Below are 22,402 nucleotides of genomic sequence, written 5' to 3'. Positions count from 1 at the left end.
GTATACTTTAGGCGTTGTCATGTCACGCAGTTGACTGTGAGATCATTTGGCCTCTACATAATACATAAATAAGACTCTATATAAAGAAAGGTGAAAGTTTTACCCCAGGATAAGTTTTCAGTATTAACTAATGACTCTTCTCAGAACTCTCCATCAGTAAATGGTAACTGGGTCCTGATGAAAGTATATTACAGGTCAAGAAGCCTGGGGCTTTTTCCCATTGGAGCTACCAACAACGTAACTCCAGATCAGCAGATTCAGCTTATTTGAGAAATTCCCAGAGCACTTTGTACTGTCACATAGACACAAAGAAAAAAGGAAAAGGTAATTTTACCCACTAATGATGACTAGAGCACCTTAAAATTTGAATTGTGGTCACAGAATAATTCAGTAGAATGAAAACTATGCAAGATTGACTAGACAATGGCCATGCTTATTTAATTTTAATTTTTAAAATGCAAATTCTAAATGTAGTAATGGCTAAAGTAACATCCACTTTGAAGGAGACTGCTCTGAGAAAGACATTTTAAAGGTCTTTAAAGATCTTTAACACCTCTTCTAACCTAAACCATTCTATGAAACGTTCTATGCTCTAAATTGTATTCTCAAAATTTCCATGTGGAGAAAACTATTATATGTATTATCAGAAAGCCTGAATGGAAAGAGGTAAATTATCTGAGCCAAGAGAAATGCAAATGGATTGTCCTAAAATATACTGAATTATTTTTTTAACATGTTGTACAGGAGACAGATATAGAAATACAGACTGCACCCCATTTCTCTCTGGCAACAGACAAATCAAGAAACACACATCAAAACAACATCCTGCTAAAATACAAATGGAGATTTCAAGATTAAGATTATAGAAATGCAGGCCAAAAGCAAAAAGGTGAAAAAAATAATCAGGCTTTTTTTCCTACTTTCACATATACTTCATAGTGAATTTTACAGCCTTATAGTTCAAAAAACTATAAAAATGTATAAATGTGGTTCTATCATTCTGGAAGAAAAAGTAGCCTTCTCTATTCAGCACCTTGTTCAGTTGTTATTTCTTCCTTTTCTTTTCCCCTAGTCTCTCTCTCTCTTCTGCTAGTGCTAGTGCTGTCAGCAAAATCTGTGTTATTCCATAGCATAAAAGACCCTCCCATCTTCTCAATAAAAATATTTAACTTCAAAACTCTTTTTATATTTTCACATAGTGCAATATCAAAATGCCTTCAAAAGCATTAACAGCCACAGCAATTAACTTCAACAAGATATATCTCTAAGATAATTTTTTTCTTTTGAGAAATAAAGATTCTCAGGCCAGAGTCAATTAGTGGATATACTACACAGTTTCTGTGAAGCTAAGGTTGAGGTCCTGGAGATTTCAGAGTATTCAAAAACATTTGTTGAATTGTGCTATTAGAGTTGGAAGGAATTATTAAAATAAGTGGTTTTGCAATGTCATCTAAAATCTCAGTAGTGAAATTTGCTTGAATAAGCTGAATATCCCATTCATGGCTCTTATGCCGCTTATCCATTTTGTATTTAACTCTCCCAAAATGTATTTTAGTTTTTATTAAAGAGGCTCTCCTTCTTCAATGGAAACCACTGCAATGAATATATTTTCAATTTAAAATTAAAAACTAGCCAAAAGCCTGTCACAGAAAAGAATCAAGTGATTTAATGTTTGGTTTTTTTTTTTATAATTCTGTAGTGTAACTACCTTTCTTGTAGCTACGTGCTCTGAATAATAAATCAAAAGCTGGGAATCAGTCAAGAGGATAACCAATCATCTCACAATGGGGTTTTTCTCCTCTTCTGAATGTAGAGCTTCAGGTTTATAAACTGGGTATTAATACAGAAAATACTGAAATATTTCCAAAAGATAAGAATGGGAACTATGAAGAAGTCCCTCCAGAATGCGGAAAGCTATATATAAAACTTTCTTAAATGCTTACAGAGAGCAGTAACTGGATAGAAGAACAGGATAAAAATCCACTGAGGACTTTTAAAAAAAAAAATGCCATCTCGAAGTCAAGAAATTTCTGAGCCACAAATCAGTGGAGAATGAGTAAGTGAGAATAGTCAGATGTAGTCAGATCCAATTACTAAAAAGGTGGGCACGAACCAGTGAGTTACAAGCTTCTAAATTCTCATTATAGAGACAATGTACAACTAATATGTAGCTTTGTAGCTGCAAAACTCCTAACAGGCACTAGAAATTCGGGAATTGTCAGTTTAATAAATACATTATAAATGTGCTGTTTCAAAACCATATTCTTATCTTCACTCTTTCTTTCTCAATACTTGTTTTCATCTTCCCCTTTTCCCCTTTGCTTTGCTAGTTGAGATCTAGCAAAAAAGCAATTTCTTAATTCTGGAATTGCACACTTGTTGAGATTTATTTATTTACTCATAGTACCTTCTTCTAGAAATAAATTAACTATTTTTGCTCTTGAAATAATTACCAGAATGTTGAAACAGAATCTCCAAATATTTTATCAAATAATTTTTCCTGATATTGCTGATGTGGCAGAAAAGAATTATAGATGCCTTACAGGTAAACTTTTTCCAAGCAATATTATCCTTCCCCATATCATATATAAATGTACTCATATTCACTAAAATATAATGCATGGTTCTAAGCTGTAGGTATTAAATAGGATATTAATTGCAGTTGTTATCATGTATATTTACAGAAAGGGGAAAAAAACAGGATCAAGGCTAAAGAATGAAATGAGAAGTTAAAACTGAGAAAATTAGGAGGCTGAAGATGAACGAGTTAAGACTTGGTTTAAGCCCTCATTGCAGAAGAGAATGATTTTGAGACTGAATTTAAAATAGATAGGACAACCATGAAAAAACAAGAAATAGCAAAAGATGGCATGGCATAACAGAGAAAGCATTTCCTTGGTGACGTAGAGAAGACACAAGAGCACTGTGATTAAGAGTGTGAATAGAAGTAAATGAGATCAGAGAAACACTGAAGGTAATTTTTAAGACTATAGATATTGAACAGAAAGTGAACGTATTCTGGAAGGGAATACTCAATTATAAATAGACTAGAGGACACTTTTATAAAGGCAATCATACTGAACAAAATGACGTTGAGGAGCTGGAGTAACATACAACACATACTGTGTTGTGCAATTGTACTTTGTAATTCATTTGGCAAATGAAATTTAACTGAGAAAACATGCAAACATAGTCATTTATTGTTATCAAACCCCAATACCTTTCAGAATGGACAAAATGCTGTAGAACCTTCATTATTTGGTCGTACTATTAAATTCAAAGTCAGGAAGTCACCTCATCTCACTGATAGTCTTTGACTTGCATCTGAAGTTGCTCTCTCTGTAAATGATGCTCCTGACACAATCATGATGGGTTTTTTTTTATTTTATAAAGCAATCTTTAGAACTTATCTCTCCCCCTCTTCTTCCTCACCTCCTTCTCCCTTTCCTGGTTTATGTTTTTTGTTTGACAGACAATAGAATTATTTTAAAAATTCTTTTGCTGGTACTTCAGGAGCAATGTATTAGAATACAAGATAGAGAAAAATCAATATTAGACTTGTTTTATTTTTGAAAAAAAAAAAAAAATTAAAGAACTGAAATTGATATATGCTGTCCACCAAAACCACTTCAAATTACCAGACAGAAGATCTCTCAAAAGGAAAGTTACGAAAATGTTTTACTTACAGAATGAAGAAATATCAGCCTTAGTATGTAAGACTTGGCAATTCAGAAGCTGATACAAACAATATAAAGCTGCAAATACTGTTATATTAGATAGGATGCAAATATCAAAGAGAAATCTGGAGAGATTACAGCAGAAATAAAGAAGGTAGAAAAATATAAACCTGGAAGACCGCCTACATAAACATCAAACAGAGAACTTGCATATCATACTTTCACCTGTCTATACTTTCTGTGTTTTCAACTTCCTCTAAACACACATATATTTCTATATTAACGGGGGTTAGGCTTTAACTTAAACCAGATCTTTATTCTTTCCTTATTCATGCTTAGGAGGTAAACATATTTTTTTTCCCAATACTTTCCAAATTACTTGCAAAAGTTCTCATAACTACTTCCATGAGAGATTGCTACTGTTTTCAAGTAATAACTTTGATTTTTTGGGAAAATCCCAATTGGTACTCTTTTAAAACATACATCTGTTTTATAAAGTTTGATGCCTCACTATGTCATCCTCAGTTTATTTAAACTACTATTTCTGCTCTAATGCTATCACTATCAAACAACTAAAATTTCTTTTTAAATTTTTAAGAATTATTTATTACATAAAAATATATCTATTTCTTTGCTACACAAAGTAATTAAGTTCTAACAAAACAAATGTCTTCTGTACAAACACCGTACAATTGTTGTTCCACACAATTTTTATATTTTTGAAGTTCTCTTTTTTGCTATGTGTTATCATTCTTTCAGGGCTGGAATTTTTAAATAAATATTGAACAGCTAAAAAATTGTTTGTTACTCTCCACTCCAAATGTATTTTTCTTTTAAAAGGTATTATTTATTCCTCTTTTTCCCTTAGCTCACTGATTACCACGGGCTAACATACCTGTATTAATAATACAAATTAAAATAATTATAAATCTTAGAAAAATATAAAGCAAAATTCTTTAATACTACTTCAAATAGAGACAGATGCCTTTGCTGTAGGAAATAAACATGGAAAATCTATGAATATTTTCTTTTCCTATACTTGGACCTAAAATTCTTTACGTGCAGAGCAAAACTAAAAAATACACTTTGCAGTTTCCTGGAGGGAGAGTTTTCTACATAAGCATTACAAGACACAGCTTCTATTGCATCAAAATCACTGAAGGAAAGAAAGATATCAGGATTTTCATGATCAGTAGCGATCAGCAATCCGGCCTTTCCAAAGGTCACTGCTGCAGGTAAACATGCAGACCCCCCTGCCTACAAATGTGAACTAACAAACAATCACAGCACTTCCTACAGGCCCTGAAAACAGACAATTCTAATGGTATTGTTAAATACAACAGGCAAAAGGAAAAATGGTTATCCACTATCGCACAGAGCAATGATTTGGGCAAAAGGATGTTCTGGAAGCAGAAAGTCTCATTGACTCTGCATGGGAATGTTCCTTCACTTCTCAAAATCAATAGAACCATTTGTAAGACACCAAAAATATTTTAGATTTTACAATGAAGAGTATTACACGCACATGGGGGCACAAAGTTTTCTCCACAGAGGTCTTAACACTTTCTACTGGAGTAAAACACAAAGGTATTTCCACCAAGTGACAGCTACACTTGGCCACAGGCATTTTAAGGGCACAATGCATATCCTGCACACATTTTTTTAAAGCTATATTAATTAAAAATCATCATCAGTTTTATTTTAGCTGTATAGAATTCAACCATGTGATAGTATAAGACAGGACAGGAAATTTAAAAGTATTGTAATTAAAACTCAATGATTTTGAAGTGGAAAATACAATCCTTAATGTTTTCATCATATTCATAATGCAGGTAATCCTCTGAAAGCCACTGTGTGTTAGAATGTATCCTGTCATACTGCACAGAAAGTCAGAGAGAGACAGGATGAAACTGCTGAGGCCAAGGGAGCTTCTGTCATTGATGAGAGCCAGCAAAGCCACTGAGAGCAAGGAGGCTCTAAACAAAACTTTCTCTCCTATTCCTGAGCACAGGAATAAAATGTGCTGCTGCTGCTACATCAGTATTGCAGGGTTTCTTTGGATTAGGGGTTTGGGGTTTTTTCTCACCTTGGTAATAATTCTCAACGGGACACACAAGTGATTAAGCAGACCATCTCATCTTTGATTTCTTTTTAATTTTACTAATGTCAAATCTAGATAAATGAATGAGTAATAAAAATTCTTAATAAACTAAGTTTTAAGTCACATTATCTAAAATCATGGAGCAAGACTTCATCATGCTATTGAGAAGTTCACATGCTATAAAGAGATGAGCAAAATTTTAACAATAATGCTGTTTGTAATGATGCTGAAATTAAATCTCTAGAAAAATACTTTAAATTGCATTTGTGTGCTAAACTGGCCTGTTGATTTGAGAAGATTTTCAAAATACATGTGTTCTATATCAATTATTTTTTGAATTTCAGAGGTTTTAATAGGTGTAATGAAAGAGTGCAACGAGTTAATTGCTTGCTTTCTGAATCTCAGACTAAATTCACTTTTTTTGTGTGCATAAAGTGAGAGGCCTTTCTTAAGTGTTTGAAATGGGGATGTATAAGTACTTCAAATTGTACAAATCCTCAAGTTACTTCAATTTCAGTCCTCAGATTAGGAGAAAATGAACACCAGTCTGTTTACCAGTAAGGATTTTCATTAACATCATGTCCTATGTTTTATCTAGCCCTTTCTTTGCATCAAATCCACTGCTGATACAAGAAATTCTGCACTGTCGCCTAAAATCTACAGGCCAGAAGGGGGATTAAAATTTACTAATTTACTATTTTACATATTATGGATATAAAAATGATAAAATGTTCACAGTAAATGAATATGTGTCCTTATTTGCTGTACCTACATCCATCTTTAACATATCTTACATATAGTTTATGTTCAAGACACTCAGTGGCACAAAATTACTTAAAAGAACATTTTAAAAGTTTATACATCTTTTATATCTTATTGTAGGCATTAAACATTAATTTATCTAGCAACCATAGAAAAAAGGTCTCTTTACAAAATGAGAGGCAAAAGTACTTGAAACTGCAAAGTTCAGTGAAATTAAGTGAATCCTTTCACTCATATTAACAAGGTTTTAAATTTGGCAAGACCAGACTTTTAGTACAGGTTAGGACTTCTAAGACAGACTTTTTTTAAAAAGAAGCAGTTGTATCACTACTCAAATTTGAAATTAAAAAAACTCTTGTTAAGTGAGCTTTTCAAAAAAATATAGAGTCCTTAAAATAGCACTGAAGCTAGTTAAAACACCTAAAAATAAACTGTAAGAAAAAAAATTGTCAAGGTAAAAGTGTGTTCTTGAAAGTATGTACTGTTCAAAAATACATTCACCAATAATGTAATCAGGAAATGACTGGTATAACATTTCCAGGTTTCTAATAGGAAAAAAAAATACAGAAACTTCCACTTTAATGCAAATCAAGTTTACTTACTAGTAAATGGTTTTCTTCTTAAATATTTCCAACCAGTTATAGGTACACTCATGATTATGACATTATCAATTTATTCAGTTACTAGATTCAATCTGAATATACAGCAGATCTATTTTATCTAGGAATTTTAACTTTATGAAAAACATGTTACCCTTTCTTATCAGTCAGTAAGGGATAGACTAACAGATCACATGGGGAATTCCATGTTACATTTCAAATGTCCATTGTTAAATAAGCTTTACAGCTATTTTAAGGAAAAAAAATATAGTTGATAAAGTCTTACATAAAAAATAAAGGGTTCTCTCATATGTTTTTTAAGGTCAATTAAAAGTGAAAGTTAAAAAGGGATGGGAAAGTCAGGAAGTAATCACTTTTTACGACAACCTAAAGAATTGTCATTACCCATTAGAGGTGAAAAACCCCCACCTTCACTAGTGAATGCAAACAGGAACTTGTACAGGGATTAGATAACTGTGCAAAGATGTTTAGAGCAGAGGCAGCTGAATGCCTGAAATTGCACTTCTGAGCTCCTGGGCTGATTCTCGCCACTTACCAGCTACAAGCAGCGGGGACTGATTGTAAGTTTTGCTAAAAAATGGTCTATACATGGTTTAGCATGCTCTAAATCCTGCCATTATTGAAGAGGCAGAAGACAGAAGCACTCCTGGTGAGGCTCACCATGAGTTGTGCTTTTGCCCAGAGACTGTTTAGACTGGAAAAGCCGGGGTCTCATGGCTATGCAAAGATCACCTGCTGACAAAAAGAAACATCCTGAAAAGAATTTGTGTCAGGGAAGAGAATGGGATTTGGAAATAAGGTGGAAAAGATGCTGACTAGAAGAAAGATCCTGTAGATCAGAGAAATATAGAATATCTCAAATTGGGATGGATTGGTTCCATCTCCCTGCTCCTCACAGGAGCTGTATCGCGGCCTGGGGCCCCAGGGGTCCATCTGGCCCCCCGGGCAGCTGCCGCCGTAGGTGCCCCGGATAGCGCTGTGCGGATGAGGCACAACCTCTCTGGGTCCCTCGGGCTAGCTCCCAGCCGCAAGCAACCTTAGCGAGCATTATTGAGTGATTTCAGCTCTGTGAGTTCAGCTCTTAGTGATTCCAGCTCTGTGCTCGCAAAGGTGCCTCGGCAGACGCAGGGATTGAGAGAGGAGAAGCCTGTATGGAGTTCCGCAGCGGTGTCTTTATTATCAGGGTCCTGCAAAGGGTTCCAGTGACAGCTCTTCCGCTGAACGGAGCAGAGATGGGGGTTTAAGTAGGCTACTGGGGTGTTGGAAATTGTCCAAAGGCCAGGGTTGAGGAGAATACGCCCTATAGCCTTACAGAGAGATAACAAGGGACCGAAGACGGAAGAGGGGCTGCTTTGGTGCACTCATCATGACTCCGCATTTCTTGTCTTAGGCAGGTAACCACCAGGGAGGCCTTGCAGGGCCTCTGACTGCTGCAGAGCTCCTCACATAAACATAAATCATATGGCTAAGAGCAACACCCAGATTCTGCTTAAACTCTTACAGGCTTGGTGCTATGACCACTTCACTGGGGAGCCTGTTCCACTCACTGACCATTCTCTCAGTGAAGAGCCTTTTCCTCTGTCCACTCTGAACTTCCCCTGATGCAGCTTCATAGCATTTCCTTCTCTGCTGTTGCTGGTCAACAGACAGATGTGTGGAGATAAGAAGCAGGTAATGCCTAAGAATTTTGGGCAGGGATGTCCAGCATCTCTAAATACAAAGCAGTGGCAGAGCTCAACCTGACAGCTGGACCAGCAGCAACCTCTCTGCCCTGGCAGGGAAGTTGAGACCTCATGAGCTCAGCTCTGGGGAAACCAAATGAATGAGTGTGCGAAATAAAGTAGACTTAAAGCTCTGATATATTGGAAACTAGATCCACTACAAGTTATCACTTTACCCATAAGAGCACTAACATTTGTGACAACAAAAACTCTTGAAAAAGAATCTACAGTAAACATTTAAACAAACAAACAAACAAAAAAAAAAAAACCCACAAAAACAACAAACAACCAAACAACCCACATACACAAAATGAGTTAGAACTGCTGCTGGTGGCTACGCACAAAGCAGTGACAGGAAACAACTGTCATCTTGACAGACCTCCAGGCTCTGACAAGAAGCCATCTATTTTCCAGACTGTTACAGAAAATATAAAACATATATAAAAACAATTGAAAGTGTCTACTTCATCATTTTTCAAACTGTTCCTTGAACACATGGCATCCAGGAGAGCTCCCTAAGAAATCCAGAAGACTTGCACTTAGCTTGATTTTTCCATCTCTGCTTTTCCTTGCTCTGACCTCTGATGAAAATTTTTTCTATTTTATTATGCCAAGCCTAAACCCTAGGGATTTTACTTAGGTCTACAGAAACAGTTCCTAGCTTTCTGAAAGCTTCTATTTAAATGAGAATACCTAGGCTAACACCTGGGACTATCATTATACTCATTGCCCAAATTATATCCATCATGATCTAATGACTAAATGTGCAGATAATTCAGTATTTCTGAAGTTTACTGAATTCTGCTTTAAATTATGCCATAAATCCCCCCAATGCTGACACAATGGGATATTTTCTGAGATAAGTATCTTACATTAGAAATACTGCCAAAAAGTTTTAACTAAACTTCTTTTTGGCTGTATTTAACTGTCTTCTGATGCCTCTCCAGAAGAGGACTTTACAATAAGGTAAACAGGACAGTATTTAGATCACAGCTTCTAAGTAAAAGAGATATCTGGCTTAGTACAAAGGAGAGCAATAAAGCAATCCTGTGATTCTGTACCACTAAATTCTGTGGCACAGAGAAACCCTGAAGAGTCCCAGAAAGGAGGTCTCACAGCAGTTTTAAACAAGTTAAATTGTTGGCAGAAGACCAAGAATGCAGCAAATTAAGGGTCTAGAAAACCACCATTCTCAAGGGCAAGACTGCCAGAAGGGTTCTGTGTTGTGAGAATAAACTCAAATTAATTTTATAAGGAGCTTTTAGTGGCTTTTCAAGTTAATTATTATAGTTAAGAACTTACTGACAAAATGCCATACAGAAACTGGGTAAAATTCACATTAAAAAATGCAGAAAGCAAGCAAACTGCATTATAATACTTTTGTAAAACACAAGTAATGACTGGATGGTTAGGAATTTCTCACAAACTAATAATGACAAGGTTGAAGCCTGAGGTGAAGCCCCTAATTCCTAAGACCCAAATCACATCATTATGTGCCAGCAAATACTGTTCCTATTTATCACTGCTTCATCTCAAATTATTTCAATTCAAATATACCGAAGCTTGTCAGTTTAAAGGTTAAGCAGTAATTCTGCACACAAACTGTATTGTATTTCATACAATGTGGAATGAAGAAAGCATAACTCCTGCCAAAAGAACAAAAATCAACAATCATAGAGATCAATGGGCTTGATATTGGATAGATAACTTAAGGCAGCCACTCTCTCAGACTTACCTTTCTGACAGGACCTGTCAGAAGCTTATTTATAGAAGTACCAGTCTCAAAATACTCACAGATTTTGATCATCCCCATTTTTTTCAATGCTTATATTTTCAGCACTGTTTTTTTCAATAGGAATAGAGGTTGCCCTCACTTGGTTTGCAGGAGACACCGAGTTGGGTTGGCATATTGATCTGCTGGAGGGTGGAAGTCCCTGCAGAGGGAGCTGGACAGGCTGATTGATGGGCCAATTGCGTGAGGTTTAACAGGGCAAAGTGCCAAGTTCTGCATCTGGTTCATAACAGCCCCAGGAAAAGTCTTGAGGCTTGGGACAGAGTGGCTGGAAATCTTCCCAGAAGAAAAGGAGCTGGTGGTGCTGGTCAACAGCAGCTGGACATGAGCCAGGTGTGCCCAGGGGGCCAGGGAGGCCAATGGCACCTGGCCTGGATCAGCAGTAGTGTGGCAGCAGGACCAGGGCAGGGATTGTCCCCTGTGCTTGGCACTGGTGAGGCCACACCTCAAATCCTGTGCCAGTTTTGGGCCTCTCACTACAAGAAAGGCATTGAGGGGCTGGAGTGAGTCCAGAGAAGGGGAACGGAGCTGGGGAAGGGTCTGGAGCACAGGTCTGATGAGGAGCAGCTGAGGGAGCTGGGGATGTTTGGCCTGGAGAAAAGGAGGCTTGGGGAAAAACTTGGGGACTTTATTGCTTTCTACAATTTGAAGAGAGTTTGTAGTGAGGTGGAGGTTGGCCTCTTGTCCCACATAACAAGTGATTGAAGAGGAGGAAATGGCTTCAAGTTGTGCCAGGAGAGGTTCAGATTGGACATGGGGAAAAATTTTGTCACTGTAAGAGTTTTCAAGCACTGGAACAGTCTGCCTAGTGAAGTGGTAGAGTCACCACCCCCAAGGAAATTAAAAGACCTGTAGAGCAAGTAAAAATGAAAGCAATGAGATAGGACTTTTGCCTGGAATCAATACTAGGAACTGCTCTGATAAAGCAAAATGGAAAGTAAACACAGCATTCTCCTTGGTCAGTTACTCAATGAGATAAATCAATAACACAAACTTCAGTGCTTTCATAAATATAAAAAGAAGACTATGAGTAGTTTTAAATAAAGATTTAGAAATGTCTTAGAAAATTACTTGAGGATCCTTTTATTTGTACATTAAGCTGGATATTTGTAAGTGTAGCCTTATTACAAAGAACACATACAAGACAAAATACAGACCTGCAAATCCAGGCAAGCATTCTGTAATTGCCAAGCACTAACTGCCATCTAAAAACTGTCAACATAAATATTTTCTGTTGGACCTTTTTTAGTGTTCATTTAGGAAATTCAAAGATTCAGATTTGAGAAGGAGATTACTGTCCCAAGATCTTCATGATTTTATGAACACTGTCTAAGAAAACAAGGAAAGGAGGAAAACTTTTCTTGAATTTTAACAGAAAAACTGCTATTCATGTTACTCTGGCATTTGAAAAGGTTTTACTGGTTCAACCAGAAGTGGTGAAGCACTGACTGAGCAAGAAGGCACTGAGTGAACATGTTTGCAGAGCAATGATTGTCCTTGAATTTGAGAAATGTCACAGTTAAAAAAAGCAAAACTGGTCTGGCCATAATTTGCACAATGGAAATAGTAGGTCTTGCAAGTACCCTCCTGAGTGACAGAGTAAAAATTCAGAAAGAAAGGGTGAATTTGAAGGCACACAGGTTGTGAAGCAACTAAGCAACTAGGAAGAGTGAAGATGAGGAAAGTGAAATGAAGCAAAATATGACATAAAATAATAGACAAGGGTAAAGGATAGAAGAGAAAGAACTTTGACAAATGATGGTGCGAAAAGAAATGTTATTCCTTCTCACCGATATGGAGCTCAGAGAATCGCAATTCATATCTTACAGTTTCTGACAACTGACATATGAAGCAAATGTATGCCATGTATCTAAAGTGATACTTGGTCAAATTTGAAGAATCATGATCAAAATCTTTGAAAGAGGTCTTATTTTATTATGACTGTTTTGGGGAAATTATAACATTCACGTCCTATAAGCTGAAATTTTGCAGAGATTGAGAAAAGAAGAATGATTCCATGACTTCAACAGAAGACCAAAATACTTTGTGAAAATTGCTTCTCTATGACAGCACCAAAAATACCATGGAAATTGGCAGGCAACAGTCAACTAAATCTAATAAACTTTTCTTTGATAGCTAAATGGAAATTAGAGTCACCTTCTTAAACTTTACAAAATCCAAGAGAAAAATAAAGTTGAATTTCTCCTGATTACTTTATTGCAGTTCCCTAAAGAAGTAGATTTTACTGAAAAGCTTAAGGCAGTTGCATTATTTATAATGGTATCCAAAAATCATAACATAGCTGGCAGAAAATTGAAAGGCTACTAAGGAATGAAAAGGAAATAATATTTATTTTATTTAGTTTAAACAGATGGAATTAAGTTATACTAGCCCCATGTATCAGAGAAAAAAGATTATGAACCACTATTTAACCAGAATTATAAACTTGCTTTAATAGGTAGCAACAGCTCTTCTTTAAGAAATACATAGCTGAAGGCAAAAACATAACACTGACTAAGAATGTCATGGATCAATTTGGGATATTAATTACCATTCTTTGTAAATCAAGTTTATCTTGATTATAATGAGAATTTGCCTGGTCGTTTTCCCAAAGGAATCTTAAGTGAATGCTTTCCATTTGTTAATATCTGTTCTGGCTGTAGCACAATTTGGCTCAGATTCTGGTTAGGTCTTCAGCTCCTGCCATATTGGTAGAATTATAATACATTGTATAAATTCTTGCACGAAAGTGTGGTAGATGAAGCTTCCAAATTCAAGAAGAAGAGATCTAAAAACTGGAATGCAAGATGAGGACTGAATAACCAAATTATATCTTAGTAAATTTCAGCAACCACACTTTGTGTAGAAATGATTTAATTTCTTTCAGTTTATACGTTACTTTTGATGGTGGCGGTGCTGAAAAAACTTGCAACTGATCAGAATAAAAGTATCTGAAGACAAAAAATCTATCCGGTATAATAACTTTTCATTGCTCTAAAATATCTGTATAGTTTCTAAGAAGAACAAAACAATTATGATCACTTTAAACATCTTGTTTCAAACCTGTGTGACTCATCACTGCAACATATTTGATGTTAGAATAATGTAGGCAGGGCTCATGCTTGTGTGCACAGGGTTTCTTTCCTGGAGTATTTAAAGGAAGTCATTATTCAATAAAATACCTGTCACTTGAACAGTAGATTTGAATACAGTGTTGAATAGAAGTATAATTTTGCAATAGATTTTTACATGTTTGACAGAATTAAGTACCCATAGGCAAACTCAGACTGTAGCACCATATACACACAGATCTTTTCTCCCTGAAGTAATGAAAGGAAATCACATTGCAGTACACAATGTGACCTTTGGGTCTCATACTTGTCAAAAGTTATAAAAATTCAACTACTGAAATTCTCATTATAAGGATTACTTGAAAGAAGTTTTATTAAACCACCTCAGCTATTTAAAGGCAAAAAATAAAACAAGTAAAAAATCAAATATATTCCCTTAAGCTCAGTACCAGCAAGATGCCATTTGTGATGAAAATTACAACTGTTGTAATTTAATAATACAGGGTTAAATTTAATGTTTGTTTCAACTTTTTTTCCAACCACAGTAACTTTCTGAGAAATGCCATCACTTACTGTTTTCTTTAATAAGAAGGGTTAGAAAAAGAAAGCCAATGGCTCTTTTTATTCTATAACTAAACCTGAAGCTGTAATATAATAGAGGCCAAATTGGCTTATGTTAGATTTGTTCTTCTAGTACTTTTTAAGGCAATGTATGTACTATTTTAAAAAGTGACTGAACAAAGAAAGAAATTTATGATTCTGAAACAGCAGTGCTTGAATGCTACAATCAGCACAACAGCTATTGCCAGCCATGCAGAAATACATAGGAAAAAGTAAACACTTGATGGAAAAAAGTCCTGGAAAAAGCAGGTCATTAAGATCCGGTAGAAGCAAAATGCATGAGCTCTTTCACTCCAAGCACAAGCATAACAAAAGAACTCTCTCAAAAAATTACAATAGTGACAGACCTGTGGAGGAACCTGCCTCCTTTTTTGGTCAGGGGATGTGACATACACAGCTTGTGCATATGCGTAACTTTTGAAGCGCGGTTTAGGAGAAGGCGAAGGTCCCTGGGGTACACTGACTGTGATCTACGAATAAATTAGAATGTACATATGGGTAGGAGCAGGGATTGTAGAGGCAAATATTGATTTTAGGAGCAACTGAAGAAAAAGAAGCAGAAGACCATTTTTCAAGGTCAGTGTTGGTATTCAGCAGGCAAAAAGGGATGGTATTAAGGAAACCTCTCATTTAATCTGTCTAACAACAAACAAAAGCAACAAACTGTCAGGACTCAACACCAGCTGAATACCAATGTAAAGTGGACCTTCTTTATAATTTACAAGAGAAGGCTCAAAAAAGCAAGTGATCTTTTGTCACATCCTGAATAAACAGAGCCAATACCTATCTGCTTCGTACTCTAAAAGAGTGTGCATCCCATACTCAACATACAGATTAAATTCAGACACGTAAACTAGGCCTAAAATACACTAAACACTTTAGGAGAGGCTGTCTGATGGTTTCAGTAAAAACAAAACTGACATTGCGATCATAAATTAATTCCAATTATTACATGAGTTTTTTGAGAGGACAACAGTAAACTGAGAAGAGATTATTTTAAAATTCAAGTAATTGTAAATAAAATGCTAAAAAATTAACAACGTATATGACTACAGAGAAATATCAACAGTTATTCTCTAAAAAGTTAAAGATGTTTCTACCTTTTAAAAGTAAGCCTCCTCAAATTTGTTTTTCCTTGAGGTGTCCTGCCACCATCAAAATGCATAATGCTGTAAAACTGAAGTACAAAGCACTTGCTGAATAGTAATTTTTAAAACAGTCTGGTGTGAGATGAAAACCAGTGTGAAAGTACATGCAGAGAAGTATATCTGACTTGCTTGTTGATGAGACTTTGTCCATTATGCATATGGGGATTTTGCCTTCCACTGGCCATTTAACATCAAACTCATGGGGTAGGCAGGGAAACAACAACTTTAGAACAGCAAGATGGAAGCAGAAAAGTAAAACTCACTTCTTGTGAAAAATGCTGTTCGTGTACTTCTACGTGCTCTTCTCTAGTGATCCTTGTGTGCCGTGGCAACATCTCCACCTCCCTGATAGCTTCCATGGTGACTTGCTGGGGCAGGGCTTGAAAGAGCGAAGTCACATACATTAAGATGGACTTTTTATCTGGATAGGCAGTTGCAACATCTGGAAGGCAAATTAACATGTGTCATTTCAGTTTCTACATTTGACATGAGAAATAGCCAATTAGTTTAATGGAAAGTTGATAAGCTAATGAGCAATCTATTGTCTGCATGAATACTCTAGGGACTAATTAGAACCTTACCATCAGTTCCAAAAATTGCAGAATAAACTTGCATATCAATGAGAAGGTGCCAAAGTTTATACAGGTAATGTTACCTCATCCAGCATGAATTTTCCATCTATATTTCTTGTGTCAAAATGCAATTTAACACCGTGATCCACATTATGCAGGACTAGACATAGGAAAAAGTGTATTTGCTTGTGCTGTATAAATACTGCAATTATAAAAAAGTAAGGACAACCTCATTTTCCAAGTCATGCCTTTTACATTCTCCCCACATCATTTAGCCACTGAAAGCAACAGTGACGTAGGGGTTAAAAATAATTACCAGTTTTTCTTGTGAATGGGTTCATAAAAACCAATTATTGAAGTCAAAATACAATAAAGCTACATAGCTTTTATATTCTGCTTAGTCTTGCATTCTTCATGAAATCTGTGGAACATCAAAGTAACATGGTATTCACAGACATTAAAATACATAATACAAAAACTCTTAAGAAAAAAAAAAAAACCTGTAAAATCTCTCTAGTCTTTATCAGTCAGTACAAGAAACTTTGAATGAACACAAAGACTGTTTCAGCTTTTGCACTTAGCCATGTTATACAACAGCAGGAAAAGCATTTTCCCTGACTCAAATATTCAAGTCAATAACAATTTGTAAAATTGTAAGGCATGTGCAGCTCTTTGAAATAGTTACTTTGTTATTTGCCATTGCCGCTTACTTCCTACACTCCGTCTAGCGAATCAAGATGTAAAAGGACACTTGTACAAGACATTTATCATTAATTCCATAAATGTTTTAACATGAGCACTGGGAGAAAGCCAAGAACTATGAATTTTTACTGTCTTAGATCAATCCAGTCTTAGCTAAGATTTGAGTTCACAGAAAAAATAAAATAAATCAATGATTCTACAATGTGGCATCTCATTCTCCCTGCCCAGAATGTGGGAAGGCACATGCGCATGGCTGTCGGCAGCCACGGGATGGAGGTTGGCCGGCTCGCTGTCCCGCTTGTGGCCGCAGGGCAGACATGTGCGTGGCCACCCTCGAGTCTCTGCCCAGACTGTCGTGGGTGGCAGTGATTTCTGCAGCGTGGGTGGCACAGCAGAGGCACGGGGCACGAGGAAACCGAGGCAGAGGAATAAGGGAAGGACACGTGTCCTTCCAAACGTTTAATATTGAAGTTGGGGCAGAGCAAGTGAACCAAATCTGAACCTGAAGGGGTTACTTTTACAGGGATGGGGGGAACACGGGGAGAACACAACCTTTGACCAATTAGAGCACATTAGGGGAGGGGTGCAGGGTAAGGGCTCCCCAATAGCAGCCAACATGGGGAGGGAGCAAACCCTACAATCCAATTCTGCCCTGAGGAAGGGATGAGGGACAGAGAACTCTCCAGAACCAAAGGAGTGTGCTATCTTTGACAAACAGGGGTGAAACCAGGGAACAAGGGAGGTGTACAGGTGGATTGACATGTGGATTGACATACATTTTGGCAGGGAAAACTGTGGTAAACAACTCAGGACTGAACCATTAAGGAAGCCAAATGGGGTACAGAGACTGAACCATTACAAACTTATAACAAGGAATATTAAAACATACTACAGAAGAACAAACTGTAAAATAAGAGACTACCATAAGCACCTTGCATTAAAATCTTCACATATATCTGGAAATTAAGAAAATATATTCTATGAATAATTTTGGTTTGGCTTTCTGACCCATCTCCATATCTTTGCTTGGTACTTCATGAGAGGCAGCTGAAGGGTTAGTTGTACTTAGCATTAGCTGGAAAAATTGCACATTCCCTCTAACATTCCCACTTCCATATTTTATGTATTTTACTACAAGCATCTTGTCTTCTCTTGAATATTCTAACACCATTTTGTTGTATTTAGTGTCCACTAGTAATTGATGTTTACATGAATATCCATGCCTTCCTACAGGGAAGAGTACACAGTGGATGGTCAGTGCCAGCTGTGATTTTTCTATTGTTTGCTCATTATTCTCCTTTTCAAAATGTCCTGTTAACCAAATGGGCAAATACCTTACAATTTATCTATAAAAATATCTCACACAATACATAAAATGAGTACATAACAAATAATATACATGCCAAAAATTTTTTACCCATTATGTCTGACAAATAAAAAGTACATAGGCAGCTGTCAAAATCCATTGGCAAATAGGAAAGGATTTAATTATTTAATCACAACAAATAGCTAAACTAAGTCAACATATTAAGACTATGCCATTTTTCCAATACTAGTTTTGAGAATATTATCCAGAATTTTTTTCCTAGACTAATTTATCTTTGCAAATTCAACTCATAGGAAATTCTTTCAGAAAATTTTCATCCGTTTTCTTGACAAAGACTATCCAGAGCAGGATTGAAAAGAATAAAATGAATGAAAAAAATACATTACAAGTCAAAAGAGTTTAAAATGGGAAGCATTATAAGATTAGCAGAAATTATATTAACATGTTTATCAATAAAGAATCTGAAAGACTTTGGATAGCCCTGGAAACCAACCCAGTTATTTAATAAGATACAGTGACACAAAAGTACTGGAAAAGTTTCCAACATGAGTGTTCCAATTATTGAGGAAGCTTTCAGTACAAAGCTTTATGTAGACAGATTAATATTTTTCAAAATAAAAAAGTGACTAAAACATGTCACATGAACCCTATCGTTCAGACAATTCTTCTTGGCATCTTTTCCAATCCATGGGATTACTTATTAAGACATTTGGTTTCTTTAAGAATCCTTTATCATCAAGAAAACAAAATTACTTTGCAAGACCCTAACTTTATGTGCTCCCCCTGAAAACATACTCACCCCTGACCATTTAGAGAGATTAGTCTGTCCAGGGAAGGTCTCCAGTCAAATTCAGAAAATGCAGACAAATAAAACAAAACAAAACACTTGGTTTGATATAAGACAGGCAAAATGCCTGATTCTAAGACACCACAAGCGCTCAATTTTGACCACGAATTTTAATGTAAAGTAAGATTTTGTTCATTTAGAAAAGCAGGTATTTGGTGACAAGTACCAAAAGAGCAGAAAGAATCTGAGTTCACACCAGAACATTAAAATAATGAAATATAACCCAAATTCACTGCTGTTTAAGTACAGTTGGCTTTAAAGGGTTATTGCAAGTTTAATTTGGGAAGTAATTTGCCTGATAAAAGTTCACTGCAGCTGGATTTTTATTAGCAAATATTATTTGTTTTCTGATGAACATAACTACAAGTTTGACTGTTTGTTAAGGATGACTACAATAAACCTGAATTGTTCTCAAATTAATTACTGTCTAAATACATCAGAGTCTTCAAAAAGTGATCCAGCAGCCAATTTTTATAAGCCTTGTAGTTCACAAGTGATTTGGTTTTTGCATCCATATCTTTGGTCAATGATCAAATCCCTGCTAACTTTAAGTGATAAGTGAAAATGAGGATGATATAAACCACAAATGTTGCACACAAAAAACTACAGGTCTAGCAATACAAACAAAATCCAATGTTTTCCTACACAGTGTTACATTATGCATACAAAGCCATGCACAGTACAAGTTATAAATGTTTATGGAAATGTTTCCTAAAATTTTCAAATACATGGCTACTAATATAACTTTTCCTTTTTAATAATAATTTGCTTTTGCCAAGTTCTGACCAACTAACAGCTCTGACACTATTTGTGTTAAATGGTTTTACTATTTGTGTTTACTCTTAGCATCAAACTAGTGGCAAAATAACTTTGAAAGAGGAGAGCCTAAAGGCCTGCTGTGATGCCAGAAAGATTATATTTCTGTACATAAGTTGCTGATCTGGTTTCCTTAGATTGAGAGACAAATTCTGAAACGTACTTTAGCTTACATAGTGCTGAGAAGCAAGTTAAGACTTGAGCCCAAAAAAATACAAGAAATCCTTTGTCCTCAACAGAAGCAGCTAGGATTTTCACAGAATCACACAGCAGAAAACATAGAAAATTAATTTCTAAATCCTATACACTACCTAATGTTATTTGCTTCTACTACATAGTAATAGAAAAGTCCAGTATTTTAATATTACCTGCTGCTAGCCCAAATGAGATTTTTAAAACTATGCTAAATAAACATTGATAAAATAAGAGATTCTCAAAGCTGATTTGAATTTTCAGACATTACATGTTTTGGTTTTTTTTCCTCTATAAATATAGGCTGCTGTTATTTCTTCTATCAGAGTGGAGTTTGGGGTTTTTTAAAGGCTTTTTAAGATATAAATACAATATTAATACTTATTACAAATTCTACTGTTATTTTCAAATGCATCTGTTTAGAAAGCAGAAGCTCTCACATTCCTGAGACAAAACAGAAATCTAACAGATACATAAATTATTAAAAATTTACATTTCTACAATGTAAACTCATTACAGGAGATAGTTCCACATTCATATGGCCACTCCTAGTGTGCACTAGCCTCAGCCACAAGATCTAAGGGGAGGGCAGGAAAAAACATTTATAAAAGTGCAGCCACAACTCAGATGTAACTTTTATGTATTTTACCTTTTAGCCTCAAGGACAAAGGTGAACTTTTCAAAGCCTGTTCAAAAATCTGTGGTAATATGCCCAACAAGGCTGACCAAAACATTTTGAAAGAGCTTTCAAAAAATCCAAAGGTATATATTTTGATCTTGTTTTTATTTGAATGTACCAAAATTTGCAATTGAAAGTGCATGAGAATGTACTAGTGAAAATGAAATGGCTTACTCTTAAAAAGCAAGAAAAATTAGTAAGATTTAATTCCCAAATGGATGTATCAGAAGCCTAGGAATAAAAAGTATCTCCAAAATGTTACCCCCATAACTAAGGGGGAAAAAATTAAAAAAAAAAAAGAAGAAAAAGGGTGGAGATTTTAAACTTGGTAATTTCTACTCCAAATGCACACTTCTGGTCATTTAACAAGTCCATGTACAGACATTAAGCTATGGCAGAATGACGAGTCCTGTATGAGATTTGGTGACTTCATTCCCTGACTGTGAAAACATGAGCCTATATGTAGTTCATTCTTATTTAAACACCAAGAAACAAGCAAGATTATCAGACAAATATTATAAAGTGTTTTGCTTAAATGTATACATACTTCTCCCTCAGTCTCCCCAAGGTCTCAAAATTACATTTTCCTGCAATCCATGTTTATACTAATGGTATGATAATAGCAGGAACTACAGAAATAGAAATGGTTTGCTCTACTGACACTCTTGGCTGCCACTAAGACCTTGAAGCAATAAACTCTACAGTCTCTGAAAGGTCAGCCAGTAACTGCAGTGTCTACTCACAATTATTGACTGGTTTTGCTTCTTTTTTAAACATGTAATTATTTTCTGCCCTGTTTTCTTTTTTACTCCACCAGTAGATTGCATGTTAAATTCAAAATGAAAGCAATCTTTGCAAGTAATCTCACGGAATAACCCCGGACTTGCAGGTAAACAAAAATCAATGTAGGACATACTGCAGAACTGTAAATATTGAAATGTGGAAATTAAAACTGATGATTTTAAAACTTTATTTTAAAAACAAAGTTAAGACCAAGGTCAAAATTTTCAAAGGCTATTCAAAGGCCAAAATGAATAAGCATAGTTATCACAGTCTATTATTTTGCTGAATAAAATTCACATTTTACAAAATTAACTGCAAGTGAAAGGCACAAATTACATACAGACAATTAAGTGAGAGTGGAAGCCTGGAGGACAGTCCAGTTGCATAGACAGTGGCACGGATTTTTTCTTCTTTTCTGTAGATATGAACGTCCATAAACCTAAACCACTATGAAACTCCCAAAGAAAAATGTTACTTTTAAAGCAGAGCTTTCCTTAATAAATATTTAAAACCTGATGGTTAAGACCTACAGAGTACATTCAAAATGCCAACCTTTGTAGGTTGTATTAAATAAGGTCTTAACAGCAGCATGAAGAAATATCCTCAGAAGACCAACACATTTGCATTTGCCTTTTAGAATTACAGAGAGTGGTCAGGTTTTGTGGAATTAAAGTGCTGCAGAATTCAAGTGTACTTGGTAATAAAATATTTGGTGGCAGAGCATACCTTTAATCTGTCTGAATGTCTGTTCTGATTTTCATCATGAGTGTGAAGGAGCCTTGGACTAATATGCCAGCACTATCCTGGTTAAGTGAACTTGATGCTATCTCTGGTTTTTACACCTGCAAAATCAGACTTAATACCTCTGCTGAACAGTAAAGGCATTGCTTATTCTTTTTCAGGTTCCTTACAGTATTAAATATTGATTTAGTAAGACCACAATCTTTGCACCTTAAGTTATACCTAAAATA

At 35.6% G+C, this 22,402-nt stretch overlaps 1 protein-coding gene across 13 annotated transcripts in view; it reads right to left on the bottom strand.

Annotated features, from left to right (window-relative positions):
• The window catches only part of DMD (dystrophin), a 1,045,484-nt gene that overhangs the window by 713,145 nt on the left and 309,937 nt on the right, over positions 1–22,402 (bottom strand). For 11 of the 13 annotated variants that reach the window (XM_068179791.1, XM_068179794.1, XM_068179795.1 and 8 more), the window contains 2 exons: positions 15,777–15,955; positions 14,713–14,835 (listed from right to left, as the gene is read on the bottom strand). In XM_068179791.1, the coding sequence (XP_068035892.1) occupies positions 14,713–14,835; positions 15,777–15,955 (302 nt within the window). Of the gene's footprint in view, positions 1–10,616; positions 10,704–14,712; positions 14,836–15,776; positions 15,956–22,402 lie in introns of those variants that run through there. The other 2 variants (XM_068179798.1, XM_068179805.1) reach the window with 2 other exon arrangements.

The sequence above is a fragment of the Anomalospiza imberbis genome, chromosome 2 (genome assembly GCF_031753505.1).
Source record: "Anomalospiza imberbis isolate Cuckoo-Finch-1a 21T00152 chromosome 2, ASM3175350v1, whole genome shotgun sequence".
Lineage (NCBI taxonomy): Eukaryota > Metazoa > Chordata > Aves > Passeriformes > Viduidae > Anomalospiza > Anomalospiza imberbis.
Note: the sequence above shows the minus strand (reverse complement) of the source record. Positions and strands in the feature narration are given on the sequence as shown.